Below are 19,203 nucleotides of genomic sequence, written 5' to 3'. Positions count from 1 at the left end.
ACGCGGGTGCCTGGAGAGCAGCTCGCCAAGATGGAGCTGTTTCTGCTCTTCTCCAGCCTGCTGCAGAACTTCACCTTCAAGTCGCCAGAGGGCGCGCCTGCACTGTCTGTTGAAGGCAGTATGAGGCTCACACTAACTCCTCCTTCCTACAAGATATGCGCCATTCCGCGTTGATCGACATCTCATTTGTAACATAAAGGGATGCATACTTTGCATGTCATAATGTTTTGACATGATAATACCGATAGTTGCATGTCTAAAATGATTTTTTTGCTAATCTAATTGCTGATGTGTGTATGTTCACGTATATAATCAACATAACAGTAATTGTTTTGGCCATATCTATAATCTCAGTTAATCTCAGAATATCTCTAATTTACTTATGATACTTTCTGGTGTAGCCTGGTTATTATTCATCACAAAAGGATAATCATTACTATAATAATAATTATTATAAATTTCCAAAATCAACATTCATTCTAACCCCAAGTAATATTTCTATTATGAGGCCTAGACCACGTGTTGTTTTTCCCGACAACTGTCGTATAGTTGAACTCGTTGCCACCAAGAACATTTGGGGTATTCTCATCAGATAGCTTCAAAACAACGCTTAGCAGATAGATATGCAAAGTTAGTGTGTATAAGTGTGGTATAACCAGGCCTTAACCAGCTGTTGCAGCACCGCTTGCCTGTGAAGCTGGTGTGTTACATGAAGTGTGTACAACTAGGGTGTACATGTATATAAGATACATAGTCTAGCCTACTGTCATGCATTCAAATTTCGCACGGTGGCGTTTTGATACTGTAAATGCAGAGCTAAATGTCATGATATTCCATATATTACGCAATCATTGCTTTCCAATGAATAAAAAAACATATTTATTCGGTTTGAGTCGTGTACTTTCTGATAAATTTAAAAACATTCGTACGTTACGTTACATGTTTTGAAGTAACAAACTCAAACTTAAACCAGGCATTTTTAAATTTGTGTGGAGAGATCGTTAGTATAATATTATTGATAAGCTTGTAAGTTGGTGGTATAATTGGCGGAATACTTTTGTCTATTTTCAAAATCATGTCCGAGGACTAATTGCACATACAGTCTTAAAGTAATTTAAGTCAGTAAAAACACTAGTTTCCAATAAACTTTAAGGCACTACATTTACTATTGTTGGGTTTGACTTTTTCTTTCAAAGCAGTCGTGAATGAACTGTCCCACGTTCTGCAAAATAAGTGGGTTTTGTGATTTTGATAAAAACACTTTTCTGTGACCTTCTAGATAGTAAAAGCTCGGAGAAATTGTGGCAACAGTTTAGAATAGCGTGTTTCTTACGGGTTCGTAATGATGGCACAGAAAGAATTATTTTTGGTGACGCCTCAGGGGCGAAGCCAACTGAAGACTAAAGCCGCGATCGCCAGCACCGAACTCCACATCAGCGGCATTGCGGGGCTTGCGGCAGAGGTGCTGGGAGGCTGGGTGGGAGGTGCCCCTAGGACAAAGTCACAGACTCCGGCTCGGTTCGCGGCTGTGCACGTCTTCTCCTGAGTCCAACCTCCCCATGATGCAGTCACACGGTACGTCCCTGGAACCAGCAGTCTCCAATAGTCGCCGTCACGTGCTGCGGACAACAAGACGCATAATGGATAATTTCACATTCAATAAAAGTACAGATATATGATTTCCTATATCCTCTTTCGCGTTGCACGTTGATTTATGTAAGATGGAATTCAACTATGGATACAAGTAACTGGTTGCTGATTGTTAAGAGCTGTCAAAGATAGAGAGCTATGAGAGAGAGAGAGTGTGTGAGTGTGTGTGTGTGTGTGTGGTGACCGACCTGTTGTGACGTCATGATTGATGCCCCTGACAGAGATAACAGCGTCAGCGATTCCGTTGTTGTTCGTGTCCCTTACAAACCCTTTAATGCCGCTGTGTACCTGCCAGAGAACATCAACATAACAGGATTAAAATGTCAAAGTTTAAGAATATGTTAAATGAAGAGGGCAACAAACAACATACTAACATTGTAGAATGTCCATACATATTGTCATGAACAAACCGTGTTAGACTAAATGGGCGGTGTGGTTCAAAAGAGACGCCTAACGTCCAAATGAAATATTACAGCATGTTCATGATAACTATCTCATGTCAAGTTCAAACGATTAAACGATCCGTGGATTAAACAACCAATCAATTGCTTTTATTTCTCTTTAGGACGTTTAAGTCAGACTGGCTAAATGAACACCTTTCGCTGATGTACCTTTCCTAGCCTACCTTTTCCATATATTGCAAAAGCGCCTCCCTGTTGTCCTCCCAGAACTGCACCAGTTCTGCCTCCGGAGGAAACTTGTTACACGACAGCTCCAGCGTGATTTCAAAGCAGTTGGACGCCAGGTAGTTGAAATCCTGCATACCTAGAAGACCAAATTTCAGAAATCATTCGAAAGATTCTGTGCAAGTATTATATTATATCATTCTACATAGCACAAACATTCCGTATTTGTATCTTATTTAATCTACATGTACAGGCACTATATTTTACGCTAGTATGATGAAACAGGCGTATAAGCAGAGAGTACCACCTTCAGCCTCGTTTTGGTGCAAAGTCTGTTACGATCCTGATAAATTCATAATGGCGGCCGGAATCGGAAATTAAAGAGGCCTAATGTTGAGCAAGAAAGTTTTAAAAAATCTTTCAACGGGGTGACAAGATGATTCCCGACAAACAGTTTAATCTCGGAATTTTTTTTGTAAGTAGAATGACCAAGTGAATTAATGTCTACAAGTATGAAGTATAAAAGATTCAGCTAACAATTTTGATGTCTCCACGGACAAAAGCAGTTTTGTGGAATTCTGTGAACCTCAGACAGTATTTGGTTGGACAGACTACATGTTTTGCTATGTTAGTAATGAAATAGCTTTCCATTCTATCATTGGTATTCGGCATTTCCAAAAAGAATTCTTCTAAGTTTTCCGGAATTAGATTGTCTGTACGTAACTACTTTGTAGCCTGTTTACTCCAGCTTACATCCCGTTGTGCTGTACCATGCCGCTCCGTTGGTGATGCCATCCTGGCAGGCAAAGTCGTCAGTATAACATGGTTGGGTCACACCACACTTTGCCATTGTACCGTGAGCCAAAGAGTAGGCCTTGGACAACTCTCGGAAGACTTCGTCGTCGGGACACCTCGTGTACGCGGTCGGGTTGTTCGGGTACGTTCGGGACAAGTCGTAAGGGTAGTTGGCCAAGACTTCGCCCCCGTGAAGGTTAGCCGAAAGGACGAAGGGATAGCGAAGAATCCAGTCCATCACTAGTTTAGTTTCGGGCGCGGGCTTGAAGTAAGAAATGAGAAAGGTTGACTTGACATCAAAGCTTCCTTCAAAAATAAATATTGATGTTTTAAAATCTTTATTTTCGAGATAATGCAAAAACTTGCTATCAAAGCTTACTTTAAACACAAATAAAGCTCTAGTAATAGTCTCTTGTAATCTTAGACATCTTGAGGTCAAGTGATATGAAAGTTGGTATCGTGCCCCGCATCGGTCCAGTGAAACAGCCTCAACCCATGTAGTGCCTAGTGGCACATAAGGCAGCAAGTTTCATGGCTGTTTCTGTAGCAGGCTATATCTTACAAGGACGGGTTGCTAGCCCGTCTTGTTTACTGAACAAACTCATTGCACCTCCTCGTACACGGGATCTCCATTTCACAACCCTTCCGAAATACTAGTACAGCCCCAACGGAGATGCCCTACTCAAGATTGAACCCAGTTACCAGCTATATGGAACCAGGGGCTCAACTGTGAGGCTGCTACCACTTGAGCTACAAGGACACCTAACCAAACTTCCAAGCACCTTTGACCCTTTGGTGACATGACACTTCCGGTCTGGATGTGTGACATAGACTTTGGGTGATTACAACTTGAAAAGGATCAGAGGACTGATCGATAGCTTGTTGGTTAAAGCGCTTTATTTTTGTGTACGGTTATTAAGTTTAAAATTGTATCATAATTATATGTATTACTTCTTACCGCCAGACTGACAGTGTTCCCCGTCCAGAAGTCATCGGGTACGCTGAGATGGTGGTTCGGTCCTGAAGTGTTCTCGTACCGATACACTAACGTGTTCAGTTCCGGGAAGTTTCGGTTGAGGTCGGTGCCGTTGAACCCGTCGTAGCGCTCTCCGTTGTCGAAGAAAGAGTACCGACCGGCTAGATAAGTCCAGTCCGTCTCGTTTGGGTTGGTTGGAGGAGTCTATATAAAAATATAAAGAAAGAAAAGGATATGGCAAACGCTGAACGATAGAACATGACCGTGTGACCTAAATCTACTCTGCACAACAAGAGCAAACGCATGCACACAGACAACACACGTACACGCACTTAGGCACACATACACACATATGCACACACACAAACACTTGGACACACGCATACACATACATATACAGATGCACAGACACGCACATACCAATTGCAATACACGCGCGCAGCGCAGACACGCACATGCCAATACACACACAGTCACATACCACACACATGTACACGCACGTAGGAACGGCATCCGATATTCCAAATTTCACACTAAATGCGCAGTCACATACATGTAGGTCGTACGATCGTCGTACGATCGCTAACTTCGGGCATTCTTGTTGACAAAAATGCACGTCATCTACAAAGTTCAACTGTCTTGGTACGCAAAATGTTATTTTGGATCCATGTCTCTGGTTGTTTCTGTCATAGCCTGCTTGAAAATCCTATATATGACATCAAAATCGTACGACAATCGCACGACCTATGTGACCGCGCCCCTATAGTCACATGTAGCGAAAATTGATCGGACGACGAGTCTGTGAGCTCTAAATTACGAGGAGGTATGACCCTGATGCCGACGAGGAAATGGCAGACTTCCCCCCTTCCCGTCAGTGTCATGCTTCCTCATAATATAGAGCTCGCAGACTCGTCGTCCGATCGATTTTCGCCGCATGTGACGGGGGTATTAGTAAGAGAAAACTTGAGAGGACCTTACATAAGCCTCGGCGTACTCGAAGCCGTCCGGGTTCATGGAGGGCATGATGTGGATCCTAGTCTCGTGCACCAGGCTCCTGATGCGGCTATCTCCGGCCTGGTACTGCTGACAGATGTACTGGATCAGGTACACCAGGATCTCTCTCCCGACTACTTCGTTCCCGTGCATGTTTCCTACATACTTGAATTCGGGTTCACCTGAAAAAGGTAAATGTCAGTAAAGGTGGTCCTGTATCCATCATAAAGATATTACATCCTTTCATAGACATAACAGGTATAGCTCGCAAGTTTTCTAAGAAAAAATTTAAAAACTGTTTTGAATTCTGGATTATGCTAAGGTCCCATTTGACAAAGGGGGCCCTATGTATAAGGGCTGAATTCTTATACATTTTTGGGTGTTAAAATCAACCTGACCATGTGGGACAAGCTGCGGCTGCCGGGCTATTTTGGGGAACGGCAGGCCCCCTCATTTTTGTGAACTCGCAGTTAGAATCAACCAGAGACTCTACAAATAGACACCGTCACCGAATCTTGAAAACGCCCCTCCCCCCTCTTCGTATACGGTACACTACCGGGACAAATTTGTGGTTCCGGGCCCGGCCGTGGTTATGTACATCCCCTACGGGCACCGATACAAATGTGACAATAGCACAATAAAGGTATATTGTTCTACACCTACAAGTCCAGCATTATCATCACTAACCCCTGTGGCACACAGACGGACGCACAAAGTACAGGTGGCCGAGACATCAAACAATCACGGCTATCTCAAGTGGACAGTAAACAAAGCAACCGAGCTTTTACACGGAAACCTGTACAAGTGACCACCTGCACATATGGACCACTTGGCCATTGATATAAGTCAAGTGACTACCTATAGTACATAAGGAACCATGTGGCCAACGTAACGTGACAACTTTTTGGCGGTCCCTTGGGTGATTTTCCCCATTGATACAAACATTACCACTCCACTTGTACAAGTTTCCACTTGTACTCATAGACCAGATTTTATAGGTCTTCAGAGTTGCCTAAAAGGCAATTCAGGTTCAGATTATATCTATTTGACTATAAGAAAGCTTGAGCTTGGGTGACAATGAATTACGAGAGTGTAACAAATAATCATAACACATTTGTATCTGACAAGAACTCTTGACTATTGGTTTAGTAAAGTACATGGAATGAGCAAAATGTAAACCACATTTTACCAGACAAATAATAAAACCATCATGAGCTAACGGTGGACCGTAGAAACATGACCATAACAGATAAGACAGTACATGTATTTGAGCGCATCAAAATGTAAAGTAACCATCTAAAGTAACCCCCTCCGTACGTAGTCGTAGGCATTGCAACAGTTAAGACATTTTAATCTAACTGGCCATCTGACAACTATGTTATCAGCATTTAATACTGTAAACAACAGCATATATTTGATCGTTAGTCAAGTACCTGTTGCTAATGTGTACAGTTACACAGATAAGATGTTGGCAAAGTTTGTGTGAACTTTAGGGTTACCTGCGGTCCTTTGACGTTGTGCCATTGTTATGTAAATTAATGGCAAAACATTACTAAATCGTGTATCAATATAAAAAGTTGAACATGGGTTTGCTTTATGTTAGGTATATTTGATATCAAATCCTTGGTACTGATTACAAATCGTACGCGGAGGCTTGCCGAACACTGGACTTTCCCACACTCGATAGTCGGCGCGAAGACTTATGTTACAGATTCGCCAAACAGTTACTACTGTCTGAAAAGTTCAGAAACTGGCTACCACAGTACCGTAGTGAGGTTAGTGGCAGGAGAACTAGGTCCTCACAGCTCTTAGACACTATTTATGCCCGGACAGACAGATATAAAAGAAGCCCTATTCCCTACATGGTCCATCTGCTTAACAGTTTTAAAACGTAATGTCATCACAGGTGAAATCCACTGAACGGACACTATCGTAATGCGGCAGTTGCTTTAACGTCAACTTAAGTTTTAAAACCTTGCATGTCATTTTCTTGTTGTAATTCTCTGCGCAGTGCTGCCACATGTTTCCAACCGTTGTTACAGCTTTAAGGAATCTTAATCAACATGATGAATATGTATTTTAGTGTTATCCACGGAATGTAGTGATTTTAGATAATACGTTATAGAGAAGCGGTTATAGCTTTTTATCAATATCTGTAGTGACTATGCAATTTAATGAATCCGTTTACAAATTAGATACCGTTTTTAGATAATCTATCAAGTATTTAATAGTTTATAATGTCTAGAACATGTTAATGAAACCTTTTAGTGTTAAAGCTACTCCCTGTTTGCATCGGCGCAATTCAGTCTGTCGCACATGTACAGTTCTGCGAAGCCGTTGTTTTCCAATGTACTAAGTTATTGTTTGTCAATAAACCAGTCATCATTATTACTTGTCCTGCACGTTTGTGTAGACTTTAGGTTATCTATGGTCTTGGACGTTACGCCATTGTTATGATGAACAATATAAGTCCTTGGTAAAACATTACCTCACCGTGTAGCTATATAAAAGATTGAACATGGGAGTTTGTTTTAGGGCGGGTATATTTGATATCAATTAGTTGTCTTACACGTTTGTATGGACTTTAGGTTACGTATGGTTTTTTTGACGTTGCGCCAGTGTAATGCCTAGGTTACACATAGCCGAATTTACCTCCCGAACACCAGCCGACACTTAGCCGACTCAGGTCGGCTGGTGTTCGGGAGCAGTCTGACCACGCCTATCTTTTAGCGCCGAACATGTCTTGAACATGTCCCAACCATCTCCCGACCAGTAAATGACTTACTCCCGACTGTGTCTCGAATGCTAACTAACCTATTACCAACCATCCCGACCTCTAGCCGCAGACTGCCGAATCACTCCAGACTGATTCCCAACCGATTGCTAACCCTCTTACGACTTGAAATGGACATAATCAGCGATTTTGAAAAAATAACCATTTTTATTTTTAATCCAAATAATCCTTTCTTCTATTATCTAAACATCACAAAGAGATTAAATTTGGATCACAGATAGCTCTAATATGGTATTTATGTTTCTTTTTGTTTTCGGCTGGATGTCGGTAGTGTGAAGTTCGGGGGTGATTCGCCTACGTCCTGGTAATAGTTATTTTTCTTGGGATTGAGTTAGCAGAGATTTGTCTACGGGTTTGGGGTGAATCGTTAGTAGGTTGGAAACAAGCTGGGAGAATTTAGCAGTGTTTATGGCTTGGTTAAGCAGTTAAAACTTGACTGCTGAGTTACTCCCGAACACCAGCCGAACACTAGCCGACCATGCCGAACACCAGCCGACCCCCAACCGACCCATTCCAGACCCGCCGTTCAGAGCCGAATGTTTTGAAATGTTCAAAACATTCGGCTGAGGCAGCCGAACACCAGCCGACTCAGCCGAACGACAGCCGACTCAGCCGAACGCCAACCGACTACAGCCGAATAGCTCCCGAATCACTCCTAAACCATAGTCGGGAGAGAGTCGGGAGCCAAATTCGGCTATGTGTAACCTAGGCATAATGTACATCAATGGTAAAATATTAGTTCATTGTGTAGCTATATAAAATGTTGAACATGGGAGTTTGCTTTAAGTCAGGTATATTTGATATCAATTATTTGTCTTACAAGTTTGTGTGAACCTTGGTTGGACTAGGTGAACAAGGTAGCGTTTGAAAATAAAACAGATTTCACATAGATAACAGCAGGTAGATATGATGTAATGGTACATAACTGTTTTCTTGATAGAAAAAACGGACCTGAAAAAAATCAGTACACCGGATATTGGACCAAGTAGAAAATTTTGGTTAAGGTTTTAAACGTTTTGGCGCTTACGGGTTCAAGAAAATACCAGGAGCAAAGTAGAGAAGTGTCTATAGTCATTTCTACCAAATAATTCAGTCAAACTTGGGGAGTTTACATTGGTACAGGATTTAAAAAACGCCAGTGGGAGTCAAATATTCCGCCAAATAGATTCTTAAACGTTTGTAGAAAATTAGAACATTGTTACAAGTTTTTACAAACAATTAGATCCAGGTTCAAGTCCAGATCTGGACCTGACCCTCTGGACCTTAACCGGCCCTGTACCTGAATTTTCTTTACCGGTATCTAACCCTAACCCTAACGCCAAACCATTCTGAGCCCCTCCCCCTAAAGTTGCCCAACATCGGGGAAATACTCCCTTTGTACCGTGCCCGTGTTGACATGGTCAAGCTCTCTTGTTTGAGGAACAAGCGGGCGCCATGTTTATTGCCAATATTTACACTGTCATTTGTACTTGTGACCAAGGGACGATACATGTGTTGAGGTGGTATCTCACTGCACTTGGAGTACCGGTGCGGCACTGCGGGGTTCGTAGATGACTCAACGAATTCAGAGATAAAGAACGAATTTCTTACATTTTGTGCATTTTTTGTCTGCTAAGCCATACTTTTAACTATTACGCACTATCTAAATTATAATTTGCGGTTTGCGAAATGCAATTTTTTACGTTAATAAAATCGAAATTTCAGGCGACGAATTGCGAAGATTTGCAAATATCTTGTGCAATTTTGCGCAGTGAATTGAGAATATAATACACGAAGAACTTCACCTTTATCTGTGCATTTCTAACCTATATCCGTTGTATTTATCTATGGTGTTTTCAAATTGCAATACGAATTTGATTTACCGAAATTCCCAGTTTAAAAAAAAACGGATATAGGGTGTCCCACGGATAAAGGTGAACTAGCGTTGCGTTACGTTTATTCATGTGATGATGGCATTTACTACACTGGTAATACAACGTGATTGCGCATTGTAATCATCTTGACGTAAATCAAGAAGCGTGCAAAGAAAACACACCTGACCCAATAAACATTCTGATTTATGAGCACAATAATTCTTTCACACTGTGCCCACGAGTGAAAACAGGTGCACGTACTTGAAAAGGCCTCGCTATGTTTGTTACACGCTTTGTTATGTGAATGTCACATAGAGTAAACCTTAACCCCCGCGGCCGTTTACACTTTCAAGACCTTCTCCCGACCTCGCCCGGCCCGACTACTAGCCAACCAAGGTTGGCAGTTGGTCGGGAGCGGTTTGAATAGTTTCAGGCCACGCCTATCTTTCTGGCAACGACTATTTTCCAAGCATTTTATAACAAGAACTTTCCGTACCCCCAACAGCGCCCGAATGTTTTGCAATCTACTCCCAATCACTCCCAACCATCCCGACCTCTAGCTGCAGATTGTCGACTCCCTTCCGACTGACTCCCAACCGATTGCCAACTCTCTCAGAACAACAAGCGAGTTTTCAGAGAAGGCGCCATTTTTACTATAATCAAATAATCCATGCCTCTGTGCTGTAAATAACTGCCAACCACAGCCGACCAATTGTAGATGACCAGAGTTAACGTTCTTTTCCGTCATGTTTCATATGCACCCGTTGGCGCAATTTCTGACCGAATCATCATATTTTGATCTAAATCTAGTAACAAAGAACGGGATGTTGTTAGATATATATATACGTACGTAGTTGTTAACCACCGAAAAGCATCCCCCCAACACACCCGGCACCCATGTCTCATAAAACATTGCACAGATTTACGAACGTTCCGTCTTTGCACACGTCAAAGACCAACTTTTGTTCACAGTACGTCTACATATTGTACATTTCTGATTGATGGCCTTTTCATATAACGTTTGAACGCTGACTGCATGACCTCCTATGTCCACAACTTCGTTTTAAAAAGGAGAAGGTTGAAAAGGGAGGCACCACCTCCTAAAGCACACGGACCTCCCCCTAACGGTTCACACGTACGTATGCATTCAAGTCCGTATGAGGTCCGTATGGAATCCTTAGCCTCTACCAGGATCCATAGGTCGCTTGGAAAATAGCAGAAATTTGATAAATGTACACACATAACATACCAGAGGAGTTAGCTGTCCAATAAGTATGCTTTGCGACCAGCTGGTGTGTTATCTGGCTATGTACTAGTATGTCCAATTTCTATTATTTTTCCAGCAACCTGTGGAGCCTGATAGAGGCCAAGACTTCCATACGGACCTCATACGGACTTGAATATGTACGCACAAGTGAAACCATCTTAAGGCCGTACGGGGCAGTGGGTTAATGTTGTTAGTCACTGTGTCTAGGATACGGTATTGGAAGGTGGAGCCCACCCCCCCTTCCATTGCCTTACATCTCCCCAACCGAACCCATTTTTTTATCTGGGTGGAGTGAGGAAAAACGCTTTTCCTAAAAGTCCAACGTCCACCCAGAAATGTCTGGAATCAAACCCGTGATCTCTAGCTCTTGTGTCCGCTGGCCTAAACACTAGGACGTTCGACCCCCACCCCCCCACCCCCAACCCTACGAACACGGCTGTATATAGCCTTCTTGCTTAACACATTCCCTACTAGGTTGACAACATTTGTGTGGGTTTATTTTCCCACGCGCAAGTGGGACCTTATGACATATACGAGACAGATGGCAATACTGTGGTAACGTTAGACTTTTCAAACCGACCAGAACGATCTTTTTAACAGCTGACGATGCTTTGAAAGAAATGTGAAATGATTTTTCCTTGTACATAAGCACTGTAGTTTGTCCATGAAACGATGCTAATATTTCTTTTTATGCATAGTTTACCCGGTAAACCGTCTCATACCGTAACACACCGGGTCTGTACTGAACAGTACAAGATGCATATCCGGACAGATTTATTTGATCGATTCAACTAAAAAAGATCCCAACTCTTTTCGAAGTGTGGTGGGTTCTTTAACGTGCACGAGGTGTGGCTATCCTCAAACACCGGACCTCCATTAAACGTCCTATCCGAGGGAAGGCCCTAAACGAAGCTAGGTACTCATTTTAAACTGAGTTGAGTGAGTGAATATTGTGTACAAAGTGCCTTTCCCAAGGGCCCAACATCAGGGAACTCAGTACTTCTAGGTTCTAATCAGACGATAAACAAACAAAAACAAACAAACCTACCTGGCTCGTGGTCACCAAGATTGTCGCTGATCTCCATAACCCAAAGTTCCCGGCCTTGCACGCTGGTACCGACGGTGTAAACCTGCATGATACCCGGGCACTGTAACGCTGTCTCCCCGAGCACACGCGTTAACTCCGTATAGTTGTGATACACGTAGTCAATGTTCGCCGTAACTACAGCTACGAACAGTAGCCCTACTACGGTTAGCACTGATGTAAATGCCATTTTCGCAGGAAAAATTCAGCCACTTTCTCAAGAAAATAAAAAAAAGGTGACCAGTTGTGTGGTAAAAGAGAGTCCACTCTACTGCGCGTATCCCTGTGTGTGCTACTGTGTACAAGCACAGCACGTCACCGGAACGTACTACGCCTGCGCGAAAAGTATAGACATGCTAATCTCCCGGTTTACTAAAGGTCCGCATTTAAGAAATTGCGTGCGTATATAAGGGTAAAACTCCGTGTACGTTTTACATGAAACCATATCTCTAACATATACTGTGCAACAAGCGGGATTTCAATGCAACGTTAAAAAGACAACCAGTGTTCGCGCAGGCGCAGTACGTTCTACCGACGTGTTTACAAGCACTGGTGTGTGTTTGCGAGGGTCATGCGTTATTGCGTCACGTGGCCCACTAGAGGTGTGGCGGAATGACAGCTATGTTTACCAACAAGTCAGTACTGACTAGCTAAAGCTACGGTCCCGGCTTTTTGCACCGGTGCCCGTGGGGTTGTAGCTAGCCCCAGCCGGGCTCTAAAACCTCAAATTTGTCCCCATAGACTATTAGATACCACGGGGTACCTATCGATGTTTTTAATATTTACCAATAGGTAACTGCGTCTATTTGACTTTGTCACCGGGTCCCGGGTTGATTTTAGCGGCGAGTTTTAAAATTCAGGGCCCCGGCCGAGCCACAAAATAGCCATTTAGTCCCACGGGGCCACAAAGTGCAGAAAAAACAACCCGCAAACTATACTCGAACGGGCCCCTTTTCCAAATGGGACTGTAGCATAAGGCAGGCTTTACACATTTTTTTTCCAAACTATCGTACTACATGTTGTAGTCTAATTCTGTCGTGGATTACAGTTTTTTCTGAGTGTAAAGAGAAATGAGGTTCAATTCACTACAAACGTGAACTACGGCACCACATTCTCTGTCTAAAACGCGCGCGCGCTCTCGTGTGTGTTTGTGTGTATGGATGGAGAGCATAACTACTTGGTATGTGGGAGGGTCTTGCTGAGACCTTGAAACGAGATGAGATATGGAATTTGTCTACTCCTGTTGTTTCAGTGGATCATGGAGAAGATAATTAAGATATACGATTTATGCAAATAAATGAGGTCATTACAATGGTTTGCATAATGAGTGAGAAGAATATATTAGTCAGTCGTATTGATTAGGTTGAAACCGTCGAGAGACGGATATTGGGTCGTTGAACTTAAGTTGTGACAACCCTTTAGTTCACACGGGACTAAAGTTCTACCTCAACAGAAGGTATATTTATATCGTATGTCCACCAATAGCACATAGACTAGTCATTGTAAGAGACTTCCGTACCTCCCAAGAATGTTTTTGTAGTTTTTCGCAACGTTTAAAGTACATAATCCTAACCAAACAATTTATACTTAGTTTTGCATCTGATTCTTTCGGTCTATTTCCTGCATGTTGAATAAAAGAAGTAGGAACAAAAATAATCGAACATTTAGTACCACCGTGGATTTGTTGTAATCTCCAAGCAGATCCTACGGTGCCATAAGATAGAATCAAAGCTGGCCAAGGAGTGTAGCCGGCCAAGGGAGTCAAACGGGCACCGGGAAGTTTGATACTATACATTACGCACCTTACTTGATCTGGTTCGAGATTAGATTTGTTGCGTCAAGTTCTTCATGCCATATCCCTAGCCGTCACAGATTTAGTGATCCTCCCCTTGCCTTCTTCCCATAACCAATTCCGGCTACAATGTACCATCCCCCATAATGTGTCATTCTTCGGGAACGGCTAGCTAGCTGTACATGGACTGTACCACACAATTTTCAACAAGGGGATGATGGTCTGTACGTGCTGCAATACCTGAAAATACAGCTTGGGTGCCAAAAATCACAATGTTTTTTTCGGGACCTAACATCTTCATATCAACCCAAAACAGTACCCCTGTCGGAGGTAAACCTCCTTTTCGGAGTAAATTCTAACATAACGTCTTCCTAACACGATTAACGTGGGATCGCACAAAGCATACGGTGCCGAGGCCTGAGTGTCCGGCTGAATACCCCCTCATCATGCAGTACAGGCGCGCCCTCTGGCGACTTGAAGGTAATTACATATTCCTCTGGGAGGGGGCGCTTTATCTTTTCATTGTAAGTTGGATAACTACCTTATCAGTAGGAAATATATGATGTTGACGCGTTATTGACGGAGATTTGAAGAGGAGAAATGAGAGAGTTAGAAAATGTATTATTGACTCACCAAGCTGCTCCTTCAAAATGGAGGCATCCACTGAAAATGAACCAGGCCATTTCTCTATGGGTAAACGAGCAAGAAAATGTTCAATTACATAAAAGACTACAAAGGAACGTTATAACTACTCTCCTGACATTTTCGTTGCTTTCCAATATGTAGTACATGTGTTCTATGGTCAACCTGCGTTCGCTTTTTTCGTTAACAATAGATCTTGGTCAATGTGACCCCCCCCCCCCCCCCATCAGACACAAAAATGGTTTCTTCCACCATCTTTACATCTGAACGTTTTTAGCTAAACCACCGTTATATGTTAATTCAAATACCACGTTACAATACCCTGTAAACATGAGTTTAATTTTATTACACGTATGTTTATCCAGGCTACAAGGGATTCCTTGAACAACCACACACAAATGTTCAAACAGAAAAGTATAGTTTTGGACGAAAATACAACAAAATAATGATTTCAAAGTAAATCACTTGAAAGCTAAAGGAGTGTCGCTGAAAATGCTAAACGGTCAATGTACATATACCTAAGACGCCTCCTACCGAGTTTCCTGTTGATTACAGGTACGTCCTTGTTTTTCTTAATACTAGTAATATGCTAGAGTCACATTTCTGAATTAGGTCCCGGTCGGGCTGTTTGTGAGACTCAAAGTGTGATAAAGCTCACAAAACGTAACAAAATGATAATGAATATGATTTGTGTATATTTCGTGACGTTCAGATTTGTTTTTCGTTCCCGTAAATAGCCCGGTCGGGCCCCGGTTTGACCCTAGCATTAGTGCACGTACGCACTCCTTGCTGGATGCACGTCTTTGTTAATTAGTAACACTTGAGTCATGACAACGGGAGAAACAATTATTGAGTCAGCTACTCTAAAGGCACTTTGTAGCTAACAGAGGACCGTAAAATGTCGCTGGATTTATCTTGAAGACCCCACGAGTCTACAACACACGCAGGTAAACGCTGTCTTCGTTTAGATGGACACGGGCAGCATTTTTGCTCAAGCTCACTTAAAAATCAAATAATCTGAGGTCGAAATCACGCAGGAAAGGAAAACAAAATGGCGGCAAATGTCAACTTGTTGACCGCCGAAAAGAGGCACAAGACATCGTCACGGAAAAACTCGATAGAAAAGATAATATTTGCCAGATGAGGCTATAAAAGTTATCTACGTTATCCTGACAAGTTGATCTATCACATGCAGTGCATTTGAACTTTTAGATATTATGTTACGGCGAGATTTCAAGAGCTAAAGTTGGCCTTCAAACTGCCGTGAAATGCCTGATTTCGGCGACGATTTCGTACTGCATGGGGGTTTCTGGGCTACCGCTTTCCAGTATATTCAGTATACTTCCGGGTCGCAACAGAGAGGTCATACCAGAACGCGTAGCCGTGGAGTTCGCGTGTCCTGACTCAGTATCGTTGGAAGCAAGGAGGTTCAGCTGAGTTCAGAAATGGACTGTTTACTTGATGTGGCCAAGGACCTTATTACACTGTGAGCCTTGGTCCACGCTGAGAATCTGCTGTCTGACGGTTAAACAAACAGGCTTATTTCAAGGGAGTCTGTGGCCAGCACCTGACATACCAAGCAACTTTGCCCCAGCCTGATAACGTTTTTGCCAGTTTGAAAAAAAGTTTCATTATTAAAAGATTTATTTTCGTACTCTGCTTATATACAAATAGAGAGCACTATTCTTAAGTGTGTCGTGGGCTTGACGCAATTTTCTTTCAGAAAAAGAGAAAGGTTTTCTTAAAAGATTTCTCTTCGTTTTGTGTTAGTATTCACTTGGAGAAGGCAGTTCGTAGGTGTGTCATGGGCATGACGCACTTTTATCTCAGAAAAAAGTTTGTTCTCTCTTAATATACAAATAGAGAGCTCTATTCTTAAGTGTGTCATGGGCTTGACGCAATTTTCTTTCAGAAAATGAGAAAGGTTTCCTTAAAAGATTTCTCTTCGTTTTCTGTTAGTATACACTTACATAACGCAGTTCTTAGGTGTGTCAAGGGCTTGACCTTCTTTTCTTTCAGAAAAAGGTTTCCTTAAAAGACTTCTCTTCGTACTCTGTTAGTATAAAAAAAGAGAGCACAATTCTTAAGTGTGTCATGGGCATGACGCACTTTTCTGTCAGAAAAAAGTTTCCTTAGAATATTTCTCTTTGTTCTCCGTTAGTATACACTTGGAGAGCGCAATTCTTACGTGTGTCATGGGCATGACGCACTTTTCTTTCAGACAAAGAGAAAGGTTTCCTTAAAAGATTTCTCTTCGGTTTGTGTTAGTATTCACTTAGAGAGGGCAGTTCGTAGGTGTGTCATGGGCATGACGCACTTTTATTTCAGAAAAAAAGTTTCCTTAAAAGATTTCTCTTTGTTCTCTGTTAATGTACAAATAGAGAGCGTAATTCTTAAGTGTGTCATGGGTATGACGCACTTTTCTTTCAGAAAAAGGTTTCCTTAAAAGGTTTCTTTTCGTACTCTGTAATATACAAGTAGAGAGCGCAATTCTTACGTGTGTCATGGCATGACGCACTTTTCCTTCATCAAAAAAAAGGTTTCCTTAAATAAGTTAAAAGGTTTCTTTTAGTTTTCTGTTAATCTTTTAGTTTTCTGTTAATATACAAATAGAGAGCGCAATTCAAGATCCTGGGTATGACGCACGTTTCCTTCAGAAAAAGAGAAAGGTTTTCTTAAAAGATTTCTCTCCGTTTTGTGTTAGTATTCACTTTGAGAGCGCAGTTCGTAGTTGTGTCATGGGCATGACGCACTTTTCTTTCAGAAAAAGAGAAAGGTTTCCTTAAAAGATTTGTCTTAGTTTTCTATTAGATTACACTTACAGAACGCAGTTCTTTGGTGTGTCAGGGGCTTGACCTTCTTTTCTTTTAGAAAAAGGTTTCCTTAAAAGGTTTCTTTTCGTTCTCTGTTAATGTACAAATAGAGAGCGCAATTCTTAAATGTGTCATGGGTATGACGCACTTTTCTTTCAGAAAAAGAGAAAGGTTTCCTTAAAAGATTTCTCTTTGTTCTCTGATAGTATGCACTTAGCGCAATTCGTAAGTGTGTCATGGGTATGACGGACTTTTGATTCCGAAAAAAAGTTTCTTTAAAAGATTTCTTTCCGCGCTCTGCAATATAAAAATAGAGAGCGTAATTCTTAAGTGTGTCATGGGCATGACGCAATTTCCTTGCAGAAAAAGGTTTCCTTATAAGATTTCTCTCCGTTTTGTGTTAGTATTCACTTAGAGAGCGCATTTCTTAAGTGTGTCATGGGTATGACGCACTATTCTTTCAAAAAATGAGAAATTTTACCTTAAAAGATCTCTTTTTGTTTTCTGTTAGTATACACTTACAGAACGCAGTTCTTAGGTGTGTCAGGGGCATGACGCACTTTTCTTTCATACAAAGGTTTCCTTTAAAGATTTCTCTTTGTGATCTGTTAGTATACAAAAAAAAGAGTGCAATTCTTCAGTGTGTCATGGGCATGACGCACTTATCTTTCAGAAAATTGTTTCCTTAAAATATTTTTCTTTGTTCTCTGATAGTATACAAGAAGAGAGCGCAATTCGTAAGTGTGTCCTGTGTATGGCGCACTTTTCTTTCAGAAAAATGTTTCCTTTAAAGAATTCTTCCGTACTCTGTAATATACAAATAGAGAGCGCGATTCCTAAATGTGTCATGGCATGACGCACTTTTCTTTCAGAAAAGTTTCCTTGATACAATTCTCTTTGCTCTCTGTTAGTACACACTTAAAGAGCGCAATTCTTTAGTGTGTCATGGGCATGACGCACTTTTCTTTCAGAAAAAGGGAAATGTTTTCTTAGATTTCTTTTCGTTTTCTGATAGTGTACACTTACAGAACGCAATTCTTAGGTGTATCATGGGCATGACGCACTTTTCTTAAAAAAAAAAAGTTTCCTTAAAAGATTTCTCTTTGTTCTCTGTTAGTCTACACTTAGAGAGTGCAATTCTTAGATGTATCATGGGCATGACGCGCTTTTCTTCTAGAAAAAAGTTTCCTTAAAGATTTCTCTTCGTTTTCTGTTAGTATACACTTAGAGAGCGCAATTCTTAGGTGTATCATGGGTATGATGCACTTTTCTTTCAGAAAATGAGAAAGATTTCCTTAAAAGATTTCTCTTCGTACTCTTTTAGTATACAAAAAGAGAGCGCAATTCTTAAGTGTGTCATGGGCATGACGCACTTTTCTTTCAGAAAGGTTTCCTTAAAATATTTCTCTTTGTTCTCTGATAGTATACACTTAGAGAGCGCAATTCGTAAGTGTGTCATGTGTATGACGCACTTTTCTTTCAGAAAAATGTTTCCTTTAAAGATTTCTTTTCGTACTGTGTAATATACAAATAGAGAGCGCAATTCTTAAGTGTGTCATGGCATGACGCACTTTTCTTTCATAAAAGAGAAAGATTTCCTTAAACTATTTCTCTTCGTTCTCTGTTGGTATACACTTAGAGAGCGCAATTCTTTAGCGTGTCATGGGCATGACGCACTTTTCTTTCATAAAAGAGAAAAGTTTCTACAAAAGATTTCTCTTCGTTTCTCTTAGTGTACACTTAGAGAGCGCAATTCTTAAGTGTGTCATGGCATGACACACTTTTCTTTCATAAAAGAGAAAGATTTCCTTAAACTATTTCTCTTCGTTCTCTGTTGGTATACACTTAGAGAGCGCAATCCTTTAGTGTGTCATGGCATGACGTACTTTTCTTTCATATAAGAGAAAAGTTTGTTATA

General features: G+C 41.5%; 2 protein-coding genes across 2 annotated transcripts in view; one reads left to right on the top strand and one right to left on the bottom strand.

Moving 5' to 3' along the window:
• LOC118405974 (cytochrome P450 2J1-like) overlaps positions 1–224 on the top strand; it is a 5,468-nt gene extending 5,244 nt beyond the window's left edge. Inside the window, exon 7 of the mRNA XM_035805828.1 lies at positions 2–224. Coding sequence (XP_035661721.1) covers positions 2–174 — 173 coding nt within the window. The 3' untranslated portion in view covers positions 175–224. The remainder of the gene's footprint in view (position 1) is intronic.
• Positions 225–933: 709 nt separating this feature from the next.
• LOC118405757 (carboxypeptidase E-like) lies at positions 934–12,341 on the bottom strand. The gene is made up of 7 exons (XM_035805483.1): positions 12,003–12,341; positions 5,026–5,222; positions 4,030–4,251; positions 3,030–3,333; positions 2,276–2,415; positions 1,839–1,938; positions 934–1,619 (listed from the first exon to the last, which is right to left on the bottom strand). Exons 1-7 carry the CDS (start codon positions 12,226–12,228, stop codon positions 1,378–1,380), a joined length of 1,431 nt encoding a protein of 476 aa, XP_035661376.1. The 5' UTR covers positions 12,229–12,341; the 3' UTR covers positions 934–1,377.
• Between the last annotated feature and the right edge of the window lie 6,862 nt (positions 12,342–19,203).

Source organism: Branchiostoma floridae, chromosome 18 (assembly GCF_000003815.2).
Source record: "Branchiostoma floridae strain S238N-H82 chromosome 18, Bfl_VNyyK, whole genome shotgun sequence".
NCBI lineage: Eukaryota > Metazoa > Chordata > Leptocardii > Amphioxiformes > Branchiostomatidae > Branchiostoma > Branchiostoma floridae.
This window is presented reverse-complemented; position numbering and strand designations above follow the sequence as displayed.